Consider the following 20,720-nt stretch of genomic DNA (forward strand, 5'->3'; position numbering starts at 1 on the left):
CTCCTTTCCTCTTCAAGAGGTGCAGCCACATCTCCACTGGAGGGTGGGCTGGAAGTGCTTCTAACAAAGAGAAGATAAAACAGAAGTAACAAGAGGCTTCGAAGACTAGGCTGTCACAGGCATTAGGGTTCACCCCCTGCTTACACCTCAGGATCACTTGCTCTAGGGAAAATCAGCCACCATGTCCTGCAGACGCCCAAGCAGCACTATGGAGGGGCCCATGTGGTTAGCAACTGAGTCCACCAGCCAACTGCCCAATGAATAAGCTTCAAAGAAGATCAGCCAGCTTCAGTCAAACCTTCAGACAGCTGCCAACTCCAGCCAATGTGATAACTGCAACCTTGTGAGCCAAAAATCACCTAGCTAATCAGCCCTCAAATTCCCAATTCATCAAAACATGAATATATGTTTGTTGTTTTAGGAAGCTAAATTTCAGGGTCATCTGTTACACAGCAACAGAGAAGAAGTACAAAGACGTGGCATCTTTCAATAATGGCCACCACCTGCACGACACAAGCACTGTGCACATAAGGAGTAGGGACAATTAGGTGTGTGTGAACATGCCAAATGAGAGAGAACATATCAGATGCACCTGGGAAACATGGCAATAGCAGATGAAATAAGAAGTGCCTTAAAATGCCCTGAAGCACATTTCTGGTGTTGAAATTAACAGGAGAAAATAAAAAGTTATGGTGGGATTGTGAGCAAAACAGGGCTCCCCCTTTAAGTGTCAAACTGGGGAAGGAGTCGGTGCCAAGGCCAATTTGCGGCAGATTCGACAGAGAACACTTCATAATAAGAGAAGCTTTTCCAAATATAAATTCCATTTTACATTTGAGTCTTGATGACTTAATAGTGTCAAAAGAATATAAAAGCTCCAATTTCCCAAAGATTTTTAATTTCTAAGTATGGACAGAAACACCTCTATAAAAAGTGTAAATAGATGTTTTTAAAGATGTACCTCTCTTACCTCTTTTTTAGGTTTATTATCTTTCTTTCTCTTTCGTCTCCTTTTTGGAGGAGATAAATTCTCAGTAGACATTTCATCCTCTGAACTACTGCAAAAACGGGTAACTCGCCGACGTGATGACGTCCGTAGAGGCGGCTGCAGATTGATGCCTGCGTCAGCGGTCCAATCAGAGTATCGAGATGACGAGTCACTGGCAAAGGAAAACAGCGTAAGTTGCAGGGAACCAGAATCTAAGCCCTGAGAGCAAATCAGTCACCTAACATTAAGAGAAGAGATGAAGAGGGAAGGAAGGATGGATCCTGGGAAGATTTAACTTGAACAATCTGCCCTCACCATCAGCGAATACTGAAATGACCAGAGATCATGAGAAAGAGAGAAACCTTCACTGGAAATGAGGGAAAGGATGTAAGCCTAAGGAATTTTTTTTAAAGTATAATATAGAGGAGACCTCATGGAAGACAACATTTAGAGCCAACCAACAATTCCCCTTTCAGAAGATGGAGTGTAGTTATGAAAACAGAAGAGATCACACAGAGCCATTAAGAGTAGGCCTCCCCCCACCCAGCCCGAGTGACAGGTGGCTCAGGAATAGACTAGAAATTTTAAGTGGAATGAAAAACCATCTGTGAACAGACCGAGAAGCCCAAGGAAAACAAAGCCACAACAAATAGAAAGCTGTAAGTGGTCAGAACTTCTTGCCAAGAGGGGGACCCTTCCCTGATACGACAGAAGGTACATGAGAGGAACTGGTCCTAGCCCACCCCGGAGCAGAAGCAGAATCAAACAAAAAACTAGATTCAGAAAACGAGCCCCCTGCCCACTACTAGCTTCAGCAAATACAGAAAAGGATGACAAAGGGCTCTACTGGGCCATCACCGGCCAACCACATACCTCTCGGGCTCAATAAAACACACTCACACTAACACGTGTCTAAGAGCTGTTTATAATAAAAAGAGCTATTTAGAAAAATTTTAAGAGCACCTGCTTTGTATAATAAAACTCAAGAAAAGTTGAATTAAAAGACAATAATTATAGAGAGAGAAAGCAGAACAGTGGTTGCCAGGGGACTGGGGGCATGAAGTGGAGAATCACTGTTTAATGAGTATACAGTTTCAGTTTTGCATCGAGCTCCGGAGACTGGGTGCAAGACAATATGAATGTACTTAACACTACTGAAATATACAGTTAACAATGGTTAAAAGAGTAAATTTTATTATGTCTATTTCATAATTAAAAATGAATTTATAAAAAAAAAAAGACAGGTGTTCTAAAAATCACTCCAGCTCCTAATCATAATGGAATAAAAGAAGTCAAGAAAGGATACAGGGAGTACAGTATGGTGGTTTAGACAAGCACAGGACCAATGGAAACAGAAGGTATTTTGAGTCGTATTTGGAAGGGGCACCTTCCTAGATGTGGTGATGGATATGTTCGTGAAAAGAGAAAGAGGTCCAGATTTCTGGCTTGAGCGTCTGCCAAAGGTGAAGTTGACATTTCTTTACCAAGAGGAGGAATAGATGTTAACATCCTGGTCCCATGAAATCTGGATACCAAAACTAAGCAAAAGGTCAACACATGCATTAACTAATAATAAAGAGAACGATGGTCTTACCACATATACTTTGGATACTACTCTTTATAAATGCAGCCCAAGACCAGACTGGTATTTTGAGTACACACACCCTACGTCCTGCTGGCTCAAATGTTTACAGTAAAAAATACCCAAAATATTTTCTATAGAACTAGCTGTTAATCCGGTTTTCTCCTGCTTTTAAATGTACTAAACAGTCAGTTGTCCCACAGACGTGAGCTCTCACATCTTGAATGCTACCCGCGTCCCACTGCATCCAAGCCTATGACTAATCTGTGGAAAGGATGGAACAAGGAAAAGAAGGTACCTTGAACTCTCGCTGTCACTCTCACTTCTTCGATCACTCCTCCACTCTTCTTCTTCAGAAGAACAAGAGCCTTCACTTTGATCACAGGAAGTCTCCTATTGGCCAGGGGGTGGGGGGTGGGGGGTGGGGAGTAGGGGGGTGGGTAGATAAAATAAAAATCCTGATCTTGGAGATTAAATAACACAAGTCAAGAAAAACTGGACTTCGTCCTAATCATCTTAGGCCATCAGGCAAGAAACAGAATTAAGTGGACTTAAGAAAACACAAGGTAAATGTCTTTACTAGATCTTTTTCTTATCAAGGCACAAGGCACCAGAGTCTAAGACTTAACGCTACTACTGTTAGTACAGCCGGCCCTTCTCTGAGTGAAGTTCATAAAAAGCCAATGTAAATGTTCTCAGTGTACCGCTGCACTTAGGCCATTGTGATAGGTATGCAATGGGATCTCGTCGTTCTACTTTCATCCCGTGACTGATGGTGCGCATCTTTCTGTATGATCTATAGATACTCTCTGAGGAGGTGTCAGACATTTTGCTGATTCTTAAATTGGATTTTTTGTTTTCTTATGAATGTGTTTTAAGAATTCATGGTATGTTTTAAATACAAGCCCTTTATCAGATAGGAGCTCTACAAATATTTTCTCCCAGTCAATAGGCTTGCCTTTCATTTTCTTAACATCTTTCCCAGAGCAGATTTTAATTTCAATGAAGTCTAGCTTGTCACGTTTTTCTTTAATGGATCATGCTTTTGGTATTCGATCTATAAAGTCACTGCCCAAGGTCCACTACATTTTATTGTTTGCTATCTTCTGGAAATTTCAGTTTTGCATTTTATATTAAGTTTATGATCCATTTTGAGTTAATTTTTGTGAGAAGTCTCTCTCTAGATTTTTTTTTTTACATGTGGATATCCAGTCGTTCCAACACCATTTGTTGAAAAAACTATGTTTTCTCCATTGAGTTGTCTTTGCTCCTTTGTCAAACACTACTTGACCATATACAAAAAAAAATTTTTTTTAAGTCAATAAAGGGGAGAGAATAGAACAAACAACTTTTTGAGTCCCACAGCACTAACAGTTGCAATCCACTTTACGTTCTGGCCATGGAGCCCAGGCAGGTACTTTTAAACTGAGACAGGACCTTTTCCTGTAACAGCATTTACGTTAGGAGTTTTGATAATGGATAACGAAAATGTCAGTGAGATCCAAAACTCTAAAGACAAAATCTCAAGTTAACATCTACTTTTGGGGGCATCTGGGCAGCTCAGTCAGTTAAGCATCTGCCTTCGGCTCAGGTCATGATCTCAGGGTCCTGGGATTGAGTCTCGCATCAGGCTCCCTGCTCGGCGGGAGAGTCTGCTTCTCCCTCTCAAGTCTTCCTCTGTGCTCTCAATCTCTCTAATAGATAAATAAAATCCTTTAAAAAAAATCTACTTTTGTTTACTTCATTTGAATAGGCAAAATGTAAAGTCAACATACTCTACAAACTGTTTCTCAAAATGTGAGCCCAACACTATTCCACGAGTACAGATTCTAGGCCTAGCACAACAGAACTACTAAACAGGAGTGTGCTTCTCACGCTCAAATGGACATTTTTTTAACTCACAGTAATAAAAACAAACTCTGCAAAGCTACTACCTAGAAACCATACACTCTATGAAATGTCATATATGTCTTACCCCAACTCTCCAAACACTTCTGTTAACAGAGGCAGAATTAAAATTAACAACACTAAGTTTCACAGACTTCTGATTTAACTTGCCTATCAAGGTAGCATGTATCTGCTTGAAACACTGAGTTACTTTTCTTAAAAAAAAAAAGAAGAAGAAGAAAACTCTAAAATTACACAAACTTCAACCCCACAAAACTTGGATCCACCCTATGAGTACTGTATTGTCTCCCAGGTTCCTACCCTGTATATTACTAGCTCTTCATCTATAGGGACACCCAAGGCTAAGAAAAGTAAAGTAACATGCCTGGGGTCACAGGACGGAAAGTGCAGGAAGTGCAGGAACTGGAATCAAAAATCTGGCTAACTAGAAAGCCCTTAAACTTTTTCTACCATCAGTATTTTCCAAACCAAAATGGAATGCAACCAACATGCATATACACAATGCCACTCTATCCTGCTGCCATACACACACACACACACACACACACACCCATCTCCACCCAGCCACAAGAGCCACTTCCCCTCACCTCACTGCAACAACACAGGTGAATGAGTATCGATGGAAGTAAACCCAACTACACCAAAACACAAAATTATGATTTTTACAAAAATTTTTTTAAGATTTTATTTGTCAGAGAGAGAGAGAGAGAGTACAAGCAGGGGGAGTGTCAGGCAGAGGGAGAAGCAGGCTCCCCACAGAGCAAGAAGTGGGACTCATCCCAGGACCCCGGGATCATGACCTCAACTGAAGGCAGATGCTTAACGACTGAGCCACCCAGGTGTCCCAAAATTATGATTTATTTTAAAAGGTCAAGTGGATTTAATATTCCAAATTATCTGTTTGCCTTAATTTAAAAAGTTCCCCATTACTTAAAAACACACCAAATTAACAGATTTATAGACAAAAATTGTAAGATTCATACCAGTGACGATTTAAAAAGGAAAAAAATCTATAATCAATCCTGGTATTTCAAAAAGAACATAAGAAAATAAGCATTAGCTGATATTCCCTTAGCAAAATAAAATATATATGTATACTGTAGATACCTAAAATAAAGCATCTTGATGTGAAAGTGGTAGACATGTGTCTACCAACAGGAATACGGACCACTATCTCCACTACTATTCAGCACTGTGCTGGAAGAATTGAGCAATGCAATTAGATAAGAGACATCAATGAGAGGTACAAAAATTAGGGGTAAAACTATCTGTACAAAGGAGAAGATACCTGAAAAACCTCAGAGAATTCAATGATAAAATTAACACGACAATTCAGGAACACAGCAGGATGTGTAAAAAATTAAATCTACTGAAATCAGAAGCCTTTATCTACACCAAGTAATAACTACTTAGGGGCCATAATGGCAAAAAACACCCAGCACCTTACAAACTACAGATTAATCCCTAGTTATTAAGAACTTTTAAAAAAAGGCAGGGGGGTGTGTTTGGGTGGCTCAGCTGGTTAAGCGTCCGACTCTTGATTTCGGCTCAGGTCATGATCTCAGGGTTGTGAGATCAAGCCCCACATCAGGCTCCACGATGGGCAAGGAGCCTGCTTAAGATTCACTCTCTCCCTCTGCCCCGTCCCCCTCCCCCAAAAAAAGATAAAAATTAAGGCGGAGTAGAGGGGAGAGGCCAAAAACATGACAGAGAAATGACCAAAAGACATAAATACATAGTGCATAAAGATTATTAAAAAAAACACTCTAAATATATGAAGAGATGTTCAACAACTTCACACGTAGTATGAAAAAATCAAAATAAAACTATTCTGTGTAATAAACCAAAGACAAAAGGACAAATACTGCATGATTCCACTGACAGGAGTCCCTAGAATAGGCAAATTTATAGAGAGACAGAAAGAAGAAGAAAGGCTAGCAGGGATGGAGAAGGGAAATAGAGAGTCAGTGTTCAATGAGTACAGAGTGTCTGGGATGATGAGAGTGTTAGAAACATACAGTGGTGATGGCTGCACACACTGTAGATGTAGTTAATGCCAATGAACTGTATGCAGAAAAAGTTAAAATGATAAATTTTATGTTATATATATTTTACAACACTAAAAGAACAGCCAAAACATACAAATAAAACTATACTAAGACACCATCTCTCACCCATTAAATTGGCAAAAATTATCAAGTATAACACAATCTGTTGGCTAACGGGTAGGGAAACAGGCATTCCCAGGCACCACTAGTAGGAACGCCAGGTTGGAACCCTCCTTCAGCAGGAATTTTTTATCACTATCTCATACAACTCATAGGAATCTATCTTTGGACCCAGCATCCCATTCCCAGGAACGTACTCCCAAATTACATCTCTGACAGGACAAAACTACATACAAAGACAGAAAGATTATTCATTGTGACACTATTTATGACAAAAGCACTGGAAATGTCCTAAATGCCCATAAGTAAGAGAGTGGTTAAATAAACTATTACAAGCCCACAATTACGTGTGATGCAACTCTTAAAAAACCATGGGGAAGAAGAACTGATAAGGAGTGGGTTCAAGAATATTTTAAGTGAAAAAAGTCAAGGCCAAAAGAGCATCTATAGTATGCTCTACCTTGTGTACAAAAGGAGAAACAATAAAATACACACGTATGAAGGAAAACACAGTAAGCATAAACCAGAAACCAGTGAGGATAGGTGGGAATGTTTACCATAATTACCCAAAACTGTTAAGAAAGGGTTAAAACATGCTCAATTCACTATAAATAAGAAAATAATGTAAAAACAGTCTCATTACGTAAAACAAAATCAGCTTAATAGGCTGGTGATAATAGCAGCTAGCATTACTGGATATTAGGCACTGTTTTAAATACTTCACAATCAAGTAAGTTCTCACATCTCTGAGGAACATATGTTACCACTGACTGCTTTTATAGATCTGGCCAGAGGCACAAAAAGGTTAAACAACTTGTTGTAGTGGGAGAATTTGGATTTAATCTCAAACCCTATGCTGAACTACTACTTTAATGCTTTGTAACAGAATTAAATGAATTGTTTGTCCATCCATATGAAACATTTCAAACCTCAAAACATTACTGATTAGAAAATAATAACATTCTACTATTAAATTTCAAAGACTCTTTACAAAAATACTGGCTTTGTGCGCCTGGGTGGCTCGGTTGGTTAAGCGACTGCCTTCAGCTCAGGTCATGATCCTGGAGTCCCGGGATCGAGTCCCACATTGGGCTTCCCTGCTCAGCAGGGAGTCTGCTTCTCCCTCTGACCCTCTTCCCTCTCGTGCTTTCTATCTCTCGTTCTCTCTCTCTCTCAAATAAATAAATAAAATCTTAAAAAAAAAAATACTGGCTTCCCCCCAAAAATCAAAATGAAGACCCGTAATTCCATGTGATTATTCAAAGTCAAGCAAAGGGGTTAGAGAAAGGTTTAGATATGACAGCAAAAGCACAAGCAACTAAGTTAAAAAAAAAAAAAAATCAACTGGATTTCATCAAACTTCATTAAACTTTTGTGCTTCAAAGGAAACAAATCATCAAAGAAGTGAAACACCAGCGCCCTGAATGGGAAAAAATACGTGCACGTCCTGTAAATGCAAAGGACTCACATCCAGAATAAAGAACTTTCAAAGCAATAAAAAAAGACAACCAAACTGAAAAATGGGCAACAGATTTGCACAGACCTTTCCCCAAGGACAGACAGGAAATAAGCACACGTTCCACATCATTAATCATTAGGGAAATGCAAATCAAAACCAGTGAACTACCCCTTCACACCCACTAGGATGGCTAAAATCAAAAGTACAGACAATGCCAAGCGCTGATAAGGATGGGGTGAAACTGGAATCCTCACACATTACTGATGGGAATATAAAATAGTACGGCTGCTCTGGAAAACCTTTTAGCAATTCCTCAAAAGATTAAATCATAAAGTTTCCACATAACCCAGCAAATGAACTCCTAGATAGATACCCAAATGAAATGATACCTTATGTTCAATCAAAAACCTGTTAGTAAGCTGCATTATTCCTTAGACCCAAAAACAACTATGGATACATGTTACACATGGATCAACCTTGGAAACATTAGGCTAAGGGAAAAAAGCCAGTCACAAAATCATATTGTATGATTCCATTTACATAAAATGCCCAGAACAGGCCAATCAACCCACAGAGACAGAAAGTGGTTGCCAGGAGCTGAGTGAGGTGGGCTGGGAAGTAACTGCAAATGAGTCTAAGATTTCGTTTTAGAGGCAATGAAAATATTTTGAAGTTAAATAGTAGTGATGATGGCACAATTCTGTTAATATACTAGAGCTACTGGATTATACACTTGTATGATAAGTGTCTCAACAAAGCTGCTAAAAATTCAACCTAGTCTCTTGGCAGATTCAAAGGGAAGAACCAAGACAAGTTACTGAACATTATTTTATATAATTTAAAGTTACAAGACTCACATGTCTCATAGAGCTTGAAGATTCATTTCCAGAAGATAACTCAAGCCGGCCAAGATTTCTTCTACCATAATTTGGGTATTTGCGCCTGCATGTCCTCTGCCTAGACTGTGACAGCAAAACCACCGAGTCAGACTGAAACATAAACATGCAGACAAAAATCAACACCCAAATAAGTACAAGCGTCAGCAAGATGGGCATTCTTTCAAATTCCAAAAGGAATTTAAGGCAAAAATAAAAAATAGTAACAGTTCAAATAGACACACACATAAATTAAACTTGGCATTTTTACTTTTAAGGTACTTAGAAGACATGGTAAATGAGGCACATTAGTCAGCATTTTCCAAACTAAATTGTAAGTTAACTGTTTAGCCATTAATAATGTAACAACCAACCCAAAAGAGATACCCCTTAGAATATATATCTTAGAAGTGAAAGTATATATTCGTATATTATGATGCTGTCACCAACATTAAGGAACAGAGGTAGAGAGAAATATCTAAAATAATCCTCAAATATCCTCCCCACTTATTTCCAGGTTTTAAATTTTTAGATTTGTTTTCAGTACTTTTCAGCTCCACTTTTTTTAAAATATATTTTATCAAAACAAAATAACTAATCTTTAAAAAGCATCCAAATATAATATACTGCATTGTTTTTAAACGATTTTTTATTTATTTGACAGAGAGAGACACACAGCAAGAGAGGGAACAAAGCAGGGGGAGTGGGAGAGGGCGAAGCAGGCCCCCCGCAGAGCAGGGAGCCCAATGCGGGGCTGGATCACAGGATCCCGGGACCATGACCTGAGCCAAAGGCAGACGCTCAACGACTGAGCCACCCAAGCACCCGGCTGCATTTTTTTTTTAAAGGGTGGAGGGAGCCTGCTATTCCTCAAACACCCAAGTTGTATGTGAAATCACTCAATGAAAGCACATATTCCTTGAGCTGATATACAAATTAATTTTCACATCAGTGCCTTCTGTGTGATAATCACTGGTATCTATCTTATCATTTCAGTATGCCACTGGCTGCTTTTAAAATGAATTGCACTTTCCTTAATTTGTCAGTACTGATTTTTGTTAAAACAAAAACTCCTATTAATGAGTTTCATGACTGAAATTTGTGAACACAGGTGGACCAAGAAAATATCTCAAAATATATTTTTTTAAAAATAAGTGTGAGGGCATCTTCCTAATAAAAGCTATAAAGAACTGTAGGCCCAAGATAGGAAAGAGTGCAAACAAAAGAAAAACCTAGAATTTCACTCTGGAAGAGGAAGCTGACAGGTTGAATGGGTAAGCAAAACACTGACAGATTAAACCAGTTAGGCTAACAAAAAAATTGCAATTCAGAGCCTCCTATGTGGGAGAACACTCTAGGCTTTGGCTATTCGATCAAAGGGCACTGCCTAGTCCTATCAGTAAACTACAGATGAACAGTAATCCAAAGGAACTATAGCCCCAACCTTGTTTGGATTAAGGCAATACAGGCTTGAAGTGGCCCTAGCAGCTTACCAGAAGCAAACGTAAAACTTCTCCAGGGGAAAAAATATCATCCTAGGCTTCCAATTATCTCTAACATTTAACATTCAGTCAAAACCACAGGTAACAAAGAAAATGTGATGGTAAAAAATGGAAAAAAAAATCAAGCAATGGAAACAGGGGAACAAGATATTAAAATAATGAAATTATCAGACACGGATTTTTAAGAAATTAAAATAACGAGAACTTTAGCAGAAAACTGGAAGCCCTAATAAAGGACTAAATAAAAATTCTGAACTGAGAAATACAGTAACTAAAACTAAGAACACAATGGGTTTAACACCAGATTACACACAGCTAAACAGAACTAACAAAGTGAAACAGAGGTCCAAAAAAAATTCAGAAAGCAGATAGCAGCCTAAGAAAAGGGAATCAGCAGTGAAAGTCTAATATACACGTAACTGCAGTGTCAGGAGGAGGGAAACATATACTCTGCAACACAAGCCAAAGGAAAGCTAGCATAGCTGTATAAAGAATTTTGAGAATAAAACATTACTAGGAATAAGGGGTGAAAATACTGAGAAAAGGTTCAATTCAGTAGGGAAAAAGGAAATTCTAAATGTGTACGTAACAAATAATATAGCTACAAGCCATTAAAGAAAAACAAGTAGAAAGAGAGAAATCTACAAACATAATGAAATTTTCACACCTCTTACAGGTAGAAGAGCAATCATTCTGAAATGGCACGGGGCATAAACTACCAAGTGGAATATACGCATATCCTATAATCCAAAAATTTCACTCCAAGGCATATACTTAAAAGAAACACACACAGAGATACCAAGAGACATATCCAAAATGTTGAAAGGAAAATTACGACTAACAGTCAAACATGAAAACAACCCAAATGTCCTTCAAGAACACACTTAAGTAGCAGCATGTTCATCAAGGGAATACTATACAGCAATGAAAACAGATGGACTTCACCTACTCACCGCAACACAGATAAATCTCATCTAGCCAAATGACTAAGCCAGATACAAAAGATTGCACACTGCAGGATTCCACTTAGATTAGCGTTTCTTGACATTTTTACATCACTACCCTACAGGAAACTGAACTTTTTCCTAATTTGTTCCCCCACAAAATGTAATGCCACAGACCTATGTGGTCAGTGTTTATGTACTGTATATAACTGGGCTTTGTACATAAGATGGTTAAGTATAAAGCTCAGACTTTTTACTCAATACAGGATTAAGAATCATAATTTTTCAGTTAGAGATTAAAGCACTTCACATTTAACTTTATAACTATTCCTTGAATTTTAATATAACTTAATTGCATAGACTAGATCAAATAATATATCCAAATTAGAAAACTATGAATACATAAGGAACAGCAACGTAATCAAATTTTTTAAAAATCTTCCAAAACTTATTCTTCCAGCAAAAGTAAAACTGAAAAAATGTATTAGTTTCTTAAAAATTATTTTAGTGAATTTAACTTTCAAATTTTTTTCATGAGAAAACATCCTAACTCAGGCCAAAGATATTCATTCAGTCAACATGTTTTTTCTTTTCATACTTGACATAATGAGTTAAATCGCTTTTAAGTTAAACACTATTTTTACTTCATTCTCAAAGCCCAGGTCATATACAAAATTATCAAGCATCAAGCTGAAACGACAAAGCATGTCATGGCAGCTAGGCATGCACAGGCCATCTGTCATGACACGCCTTCAAGACTGAGTGGTCAACTGAGAGCAAGTCCTGGAAACACAAGCACTTTCCAACAAAGTTCTATAGCACTGATCTTGGAAACATTGGGCATCTTCCATGAATCAATGTTAATGCTGCTCATGTGATGCTCATGAAAATCAAAAGAGAAACTAAATACTAAGGAATGAGATTTTCTTTGGGACAATGAGCTTTGGAGCGTCACAAATCATTGTACCATCTAAGATTTTTTTTTTTTTTTTAAATGCATCATCTGGATAAACTTCAGAAATAGACAAAGCTAACCAGCAGTTTTAGACATCAAACGGCTGGCTAGCTGTGGCAGTCAAGGAGTGGGAATGGACCTGAAATGTGTGCAATGGGCTTGTAAGGTTCCAGTTCTTAACCTGAGTGGTCATCAGACAGGAGTTTTCTAGAATCCTTTAGCACTGTTAGGTATTAGGCTATGTCCTTCCCTCGAGTTTAAGACTACTCTTTCCTAACAGCTGTACAACCTCATGTCTACTATTTTAAATCCCAAACAGAAGACCTTGAGCAAGAAATACCCTACTTCAGGCAAAAGTTACTAATATTCTCACTGATAAAAAAAAAAAAAAAAAAGTACAAATTCAGTTTAATTTCTAGTTATTCCTAAGAAAACAGATTTTAGGTTACCTTTTGTGTGAGCTGGAGAGTCTTCCTTTTCCTTCCTATTATATAAAGATTTCTTTCCTCTTCACCTTTCTCTATTCTGAAGTCTTCCAACTTCCTACAAATGTAAGTATCCAATTATATTGGTTAGTGAACTGATGGATAAAGTAAAGGATATGAAGAGGAAAAAAAAATCATTATGATTTTGGGCATCATAAGGTTACATACTTTTTAAATTAATACAGAAAAATTTTAAAGTTATAATAAAACAAACCAAGCTATACTTTATGTTAGAAATTTAATATAAATATAATCTCAGAGGCAGTTAAGAGGTCCTATGTTTCTTTTTTTCTTTTTTTAAAGACTTTATTTATTTGACAGAGAGAGAGAGCACAAGCAGGGGGAGCAAGCAGTAGGCAGTAGGCAAAGGGAGAGGGAGAAGCAGGCTCCTGGAGGATGAGGGAGCCCAATGCGGGGCTCGATCCCAGGACCCTGGGATCATGACCTGAGCCGAAGGCAGATGCTTAACGGACTGAGCCACCCAGGCACCCCCTATGTTTCATATTTAATACAGAAATAATTGTTTATATTTTCACTGACCCAGTACAGCCAACTCAAACAGGACTTTTCATATTAGCTACTCAAAATCTCCCTATGAATTTTCTAAGACTGCAATTCCTTTCTCTAAAGAAAAGCAGAATCCTCCTCCAAATTTATTCAAACTGCATGTTTTATAATTTGTAGAAAATCAGAAGAGCAGTGTACTAGTACTTCTAATCACCCCTCTCTCTCAACTCACATGATAACAAAGGATTGTTACTGTGACCAATTTCAAAACAAGGGACCTTCCACCATGAGGAAAGTACTGAAGTTCTTTTTCCTTCTCCATGGTTAGGGAATTCAAGTGACTGAATGTCCTTTTTCTCTAATTTGAACACTGTTGAAAACATGTCTTTGTGTTTGTGTTCACTTTAAAACCCCACTTGGGCCAGTTTCAAAACTGACATATTGGCGATAATCCAAGATACAAGCAGATGCTCAGAAAGAGAATATGCACAAATGCCCTAAGGTAAAAACTGATTTCACAGAAATTGCATTTTCCTCAAGGTACATCTCCAGCCCACTGGAGATGAGCAACACTGTATCTACAGGGCAGCTCTAAATCAGACTCAGCCCTTCACAAGTGGTCTGTGTCACCAATTTTGTGTGTATCTAAGGAACTATATGAGGTTTTTCACTCGCAGCCAAATGGAATTTCTACTCCATAGCTGTATGCGTCCCTTTGTTTTGAAAATGAAACACTACATACACTTCATTCTCAATAATAAAGCAAAGGAACATTGTAGGCCTTCATGAGTATCATCTTCAACTCTGTGTAATTTCATGGCTAAATGAGATGGTCAGTTAAGAAAAAAGATAAAGATCACAGAATCAGCATGAACAGAATGAAGAGAGTTTCCACCATTACTGAATTAAGACAAACTACATGCCTGGAATCCAGCCCCAACCAGCACTGTGTCTACTGGGAAGCAAGACTATTTGCTCATCATTCAGCACATTAGGGTCATTGACTGATTGTCTCACACTTTCAGCTACTACCTAAGTTTTTCACGATGGACACATACTACTTTTATAGTTGGAAAACAAAACTTTAATTTTCTCTTGATCCTCATCAAATGCCACACTAAGAAAACAGGTAAAATTCCTATTGCTCCCACTAGAAGGACTGTCATCAAGAGTACTGACCATTACTAGATCACTCAGCACCTCCCTTACAAAATCTCACATGTATTTTAGAATACAGCACTACAATAAGCTACGCTCTTCTTTGGGAAAATTTTATTATAGCAGACAGCTAGTTGATACAAAAACTCCATTCTCCTTTCCTTCCTTTGAAACAGAATCTCAGTTTTATCTAGGCTGTTTGCTGCTCTAAATACAAACTATCACCTAGCCTCCTCCGTAGCTAAATATGGCCATACAACAACATTCTCATCAATGAGTTATGAATAGAAAATGTCATGTGCGACCATTAAGGCTGCTTAAATGAAATCTCTCAACAAGAAATGTCCTTTTTGCCTCTGTCTCTCTTCCTTTTTCTGGCCTAAATTTCCACCTCCATCACAAATGCAGGTATTGATGGCTACTGTATAAAGTCCAGCTATGCTGTACTTTGAGGTGACTTTAAGCCTCGAAGCCATACTCCAAGATGGAGATCAGAAACAGAGGAGCCTGAGTCCCTGATTAACCGGGGAACCATGATTCCAGCCTAAAACTATTTCCAGTCTTCCATGTTAAGAGAAATAATATATGCCTGTTTAAGGAAGTATTCTTCAGATCTTTCACTCTTGATACTTGTTTACTTCCCTTGTTTTTGACAACAAAAAGTATCCCAAAATGACGCTTTTGGTTCTGATGACTATGCAACTCAGACACAATTTTAAGGCTTAATTATAGCATAGTACATACATGACAGTGATTTTCTGTATTTCTCACCCCAGTACCAGATTTAGCTTTTCATTATTTTATTGTGTATCTGTAAACATTCTCAAATTCACCATACAATATGTAAGTACTACATTCTTCCACCAATCACTGAAACTCTTCTGCCTAAACACATGGACATACCTTTACAAAATAATCTTCAAAGTATTAGTTATTATGAGACATAACAGAATACTGAACATTTCAGATTATCAGTGAAAAGCAACATTTGCTACCTCCATTTCATTAACTCAAATATCAGCAGGTAACACCTCAGCAGCAAGAAAGACCCTACTGCCCAGACTATACTTATAAAATATTTCCCACTACAAGAAAATCAGGCTACTTCAAGAATGATACTACATCCAGGATGAGAAATTTATAAGACGAACCTGTAACACTTTGCCATGCCTGATAGCAGGGGCACCACAGAAGGATCCTACCGTCATTTCAAAAGGACTCAGGAGGTACCTTGAAGAGGCTCCTCCTGGCCAGAGATAGAAAAACTTAATAAGGATATTAGAAATAAGCTAAATCACAGCAGTGTGATTTATACACTGGTCATTACTGGGGGTGGGAGTAAATCTTCATTTTGAAGGTAAATAAAGCAAAAGAAGCATCTATCTTGTCTTCTTTATACGAACTTTACCACTAGATAATCAAACAGTACATTTGGATAGATTTCTTTTTTAGAAGTACCCACTGTAACAAATGAAAACGTCACAGAGTTGAGCGATCGCTGTTTTATGGCCCCTAATGAGTTAATGAACCTAGCCAGTGAGCACCAATGCCTGCCGGCGTCACGGAAAGAGAATATATATTACATGCCTTTTGACAAAATTACACCACCGAAGAAACAGTCTTGCAAAAAACTGAAAACAATTGGAAATTTAAACACTGACCGGACATTTAGTTCTACGGAGCAATTATTTTTTTAAGGTACTGATAATGGCACTGTGGTAATATTAAAGACAATTCCTTATCTTTTAGAATTAGACATATTTATGAACAAAACGATACACCTGGGATTTATTTCAAAATAACACTGAAGGGAGAAAAGCGGGTATTTGTAAAGATGGAACAGGAATGGTTAGGAAAAAATTTACCACAGTAAAAACTTAGAGAACAATTTCGACATTTTCCTACCACAATTAAAACAGATTCCGACCCATTACTAAAATATATTTATATGATTATTTATACCACTAATGGAGTAAAAAACATGCAAATAACCATATAGATATATTTCTGTAAAAAGAAATATTAATAGATATCCTAAAACAAACCTAAATATGCCTAGTGGTACCTCTGGTACAACCACTCTTCGTTTCCAAGCCTGCAGGTCACGTTCTGTAGCAATCTGACTACGAGGAGCATTCTGATGCATCTGACGAACACCTTCTACCTGTCCGCTACGACGCAGACCAATATTTGGAGGGGACTGGATGTCTAAGCTCAGTCTTCTAAAACCTGCAGGAAAATTGTCAAAATTGATTCCCAAATTTCAATCTAATATGCATTTAACACATAATAGGCATATACAGTCCTAATAAGATACAAACCAAAAATACAAATCCAAAAAACTTTGTAAAAAAGAATCATAATGTAACTATCAAAATACAGAACATCAACTTCTATTTTTACTAGACTTCCCAAATCTTTTAATGTACAGATATTTTCTACTATAATGCTTTATTTGCCATCCTAAAGGCTTTGCCTTCTTCAAAACTGTACACTAAAAACACATCTTTTTGGAAAAACAATGCTTTATTTGCCATCCTAAAGGCTTTGCCTTCTTCAAAACTGTACACTAAAAACACATCTTTTTGAAAAAAGAAAACACTCCTCAAACTGTGGTGGCTTCATAACAAGAGCTCGAACACCAACATTACCTCTGACTTTAAGAGATAATCTGAGCCACTCAGGCAGGCAAGCCGCCAGAGTGGATATTAAAACTTCACAAAATGCAGATTGGGAAAATGCTGACAGCCCTTGAATTGGAGCTGAGAGAGTGGACAGGGCATCGCAGACAACAGTGAGCCCCAAGCCTGTGCAGAGTTGATCAGATAGGCAGAGGAGGCAGGACAACCCCCATGAGCAGAAGTCAGCAGGATGAAGGATGGAGAACAACGGTGTCCTAGATAAAGTGCTTGTTTTCTTAAAATACTGTAGGAAGGGCCTCCTGCTATTAATGCAACAGAGAAACTGGGAGCTATATCCTTGCCTGCAGGAGCCTATAAAATTTTACTCCAACTCTGCCAGCTCTCCTGGGCCAGGGCAAAATCCACATGACTGAACACAACCCCTGCGTTCTTCTACGTACAGCACTCTGTTTACCAATCAAATGTGAACCAACTTGCATTGCACCAGACTTCATCTACTGAAGAGAACATTATATGACCCTATTTTGTTGTTGTTTTTTCTTTTAAGTAGGCTCCACATCCAACATGGAGCCCAACACGGGGCTTGAACTCACAACCCGGAGATCCAAGACCTGAGCTGGTATCAAGAGTTGGGATGCTTAACCATCTGAGCCACACAGGCACCCCTTAAAGGCCCCTATCAATCCAAATATTTATATTAAAATATATTGATACTTAAGAAACATGTTTTGAATTGAGAACCAACAATAAATTCTAAATTTAACTGCCCAAGTTATAGTATTATTCTCCAACAATGTGAAGAAAACATATGCACAAGTTATTGATTACACCACTTCGTAAATAGCAAGTCTGAGAAATAACTCAAATGGTCATAAACAGATTAATTACAAAGAACAGTTATTCCACAGAGTGGAGTACTATGAAGCTATAAAAAAGGATGACCAAGTGCTGTGAGTGGATATGAAGTAATTCCTAGAATACACTGTGTCAAGGGGAAAAAGCAAGGCAGAGAAGAACACAGCATCAACTTGCAGTATTCCTGCCCAAAATACTTAACCTGTCTATTGGGAGAATTTGCTTTTTCTTTTCTGTAGACAAGTGGAAACATTCGGCAAGGAAAGGTACTGAAATTAGTGGCCGAGTACCCTGAGCAGGTGTGACATGGCAGGGATGACCTCTGTGGCACTTGAGGTTTCTCTCATCTTCCACAGGCATGTATCTTTCCCAGCAAGTTTCCATTTGCATAACCACTGTCTGCTCCCCTCCAGTACTCTCACTCCTAAAAAGTAACTAACACTATACTCCAGGATCAAAAATCTCACCCCGAAAATTCACTTCAAGCCTTCTGGTTCTGTAAGAAACATTTTATGCTCTACCCAACTAATTCTTTTTTAATTAAAAATGTTTAAAGGGAAACCTAGAACTGTAGTTTCCCTTAAAAAAACACAAAACACTTTGTTTCTTTACTCAATACAATTCTGTAAATACTCTCATTTTAGAGCAAAAAAGGTTTTCACAGCCTTTCAAAGTACTTGAAAATCAAATGTCCATTTGCTAGTACATCAACTTCACACCTAATGAAGTTACTCTCAGACTACTAAAGTTATAAAATACACTTAAAATTTTTCACACTGCATGTACCTGAAAATGACTTCATTTACTCTTCAATTTCAGCCATAAGAAGACAAAATTATTTCTCATATATTTTACCTCTTCGGGGTGTTTCTTCTCCACTTGGAAGTCCACTTGGAATAGTATCCTGATCTGCTCCCATTCTCTGATCCTGCTGCTGCTGCAACTGTCTTATCATTCCATCAAGAACACTGGATTCTGGGCTTCGTTCACCACTATCATTGGTTTGTAGGCTTATAATTTGTTCAATCACCTCTCCATCACCTGTAAATTCACAACCATAACACAAAATCATAATAAACATGAACAGAAAAACAAACTTTCAGAAGACCACAATTAAAATTATATTAGCAGTTATCAGATTTCTTTTAAAAAAAATAAGCAATTGAGGCACCCGGGTGGCTCAGTCAGTTGAGCATCTGCCTTTGGCTCAGGTCCTGATCCCGGGGTCCTGGAATCGAGGCCCACATCAGGTTCCCAGCTCAGCAGGTAGCCTGCTTCTCCCTCTCCCTCTGCTCATGCACCCGCATGAATTCTCTCTCTAATAAATAAATAAAAGCGTTAAAAAAATTTTTTTAAAAAATAAGAATTAAAAATATCCTATATATTCATAACTAACTGGATCAGAGAAGAGATTCAAAACAAATGAAACCCTTCCTTTATACCAAACACCACAAAAACCTCAAGAGAGCCTCTGAAACCCCTGAGGTGAGCACATGGAAACCTGTGGAAGTTTCAGTGGAAGCTTTATTTTGCTGTTTCACACTAACACTCCCCTTGCCTCACATAAGATAGATTTCATTAAACTCTTATTTCCCAAGGTCTCTGACAAGACCAGAGCAACAATGTAGGATTTCTGATGTAGAGAAAAGCAGTGGCATTTCTCCTCTACTCTCTTAAAAACTAAAAAAGAAAGAGTAATACGCTTCAACAAACTAAAGCTCTCCCAGCCCAAGTGTTCTGAGAGCAGGTGCCGCTGAGGGAGATAGCTACACATGCCTCTCCCACTAAGCTTAAGTTACTCTATCTCTTAGGTATGCTTCTCTTCAAGTACAAAAATCAGATTTTTTAAAAGTGCCTTTGCTTCTTTATTTTTGAAATCACAGGTTTAGTTAATATTAATGGATAAAAAGTGTTAGATGGTTGTGGGGTCTGGAAAATTATCTAAACACTAACTTTTTCATGCAAACAATTCCTTACATATTGTCCCACATAAAATGCATCTTCTTCGAACATAACATATAACACAGACCAAGCACCCAGCAACTTGTAAAAAGCCCCACAGATTGAAATGAATAGGGTATTAGAAAAAAGAATGCAAAAATATAACCTAGCCTCCATAGTAACAGATCCAGAAACTAAAAAATGTCATGTACTATTTCAGGAGAAAAAATATTTGCATCCTACTATCTGAGTTAAATTCCCTTATATCTCACTGATAACATCTCCATTTTACCATGCAAATCAATGAAGAACTTACAAGAACTAAATGTCATAGCTGAGACTATCTTAAAATCACTAAATTTTTTTTTTATTTTCAAATAATGAGCTAAGAAAGCAAAAAGTGGAGCCCTAATCTAAAATGTTAAAAAGGTTTTAATTAGAACTGGGAATAACAAAAGATTCCTAAGACTACAGCTTGGAACCAAAGGGAAAACAGTAGAAAAGGAGACTTCTAGTCCTCTCCCCCTCTCTGCAAAAACCCAAGGTCTATATGGAACTTTTCATTCACAGCACAGAACACTTAAATGGGATGCGGCAAATATCAGAACGGTAACTGTTTCTAATTGGCATAATGCTATTCAAATACTGAAATATTAAAGTAGGGTTCTATACTGGGTAGTTCAGTTGGTTAAGTATCTGCCTCTGGCTCAGGTCATGATCTCAGGATTCTGGGATCAGGCTTCCTGCTCAG

The 20,720-nt window shown here is 37.9% G+C and overlaps 1 protein-coding gene across 3 annotated transcripts in view; it reads right to left on the minus strand.

Annotated features, from left to right (window-relative positions):
- Positions 1 to 20,720, minus strand: part of BRWD1 (bromodomain and WD repeat domain containing 1) — a 113,105-nt gene that overhangs the window by 38,060 nt on the left and 54,325 nt on the right. The window contains exons 18-23 of one of the 3 annotated variants that reach the window (XM_073887029.1): positions 18,884 to 19,069; positions 16,577 to 16,760; positions 12,831 to 12,924; positions 8,963 to 9,067; positions 2,869 to 2,963; positions 971 to 1,160 (exon numbers count right to left, since the gene is read on the minus strand). In XM_073887029.1, the coding sequence (XP_073743130.1) occupies positions 971 to 1,160; positions 2,869 to 2,963; positions 8,963 to 9,067; positions 12,831 to 12,924; positions 16,577 to 16,760; positions 18,884 to 19,069 (854 nt within the window). Of the gene's footprint in view, positions 1 to 970; positions 1,161 to 2,868; positions 2,964 to 8,962; positions 9,095 to 12,830; positions 12,925 to 16,576; positions 16,761 to 18,883; positions 19,070 to 20,720 lie in introns of all 3 variants that reach the window. The other 2 variants (XM_025863528.2, XM_073887030.1) reach the window with 2 other exon arrangements.

Source organism: Callorhinus ursinus, unplaced genomic scaffold (assembly GCF_003265705.2).
Source record: "Callorhinus ursinus isolate GAN/ISIS: 27379988/994484 unplaced genomic scaffold, GSC_fseal_2.0 scaffold75, whole genome shotgun sequence".
Taxonomy (NCBI): Eukaryota; Metazoa; Chordata; class Mammalia; order Carnivora; family Otariidae; genus Callorhinus; species Callorhinus ursinus.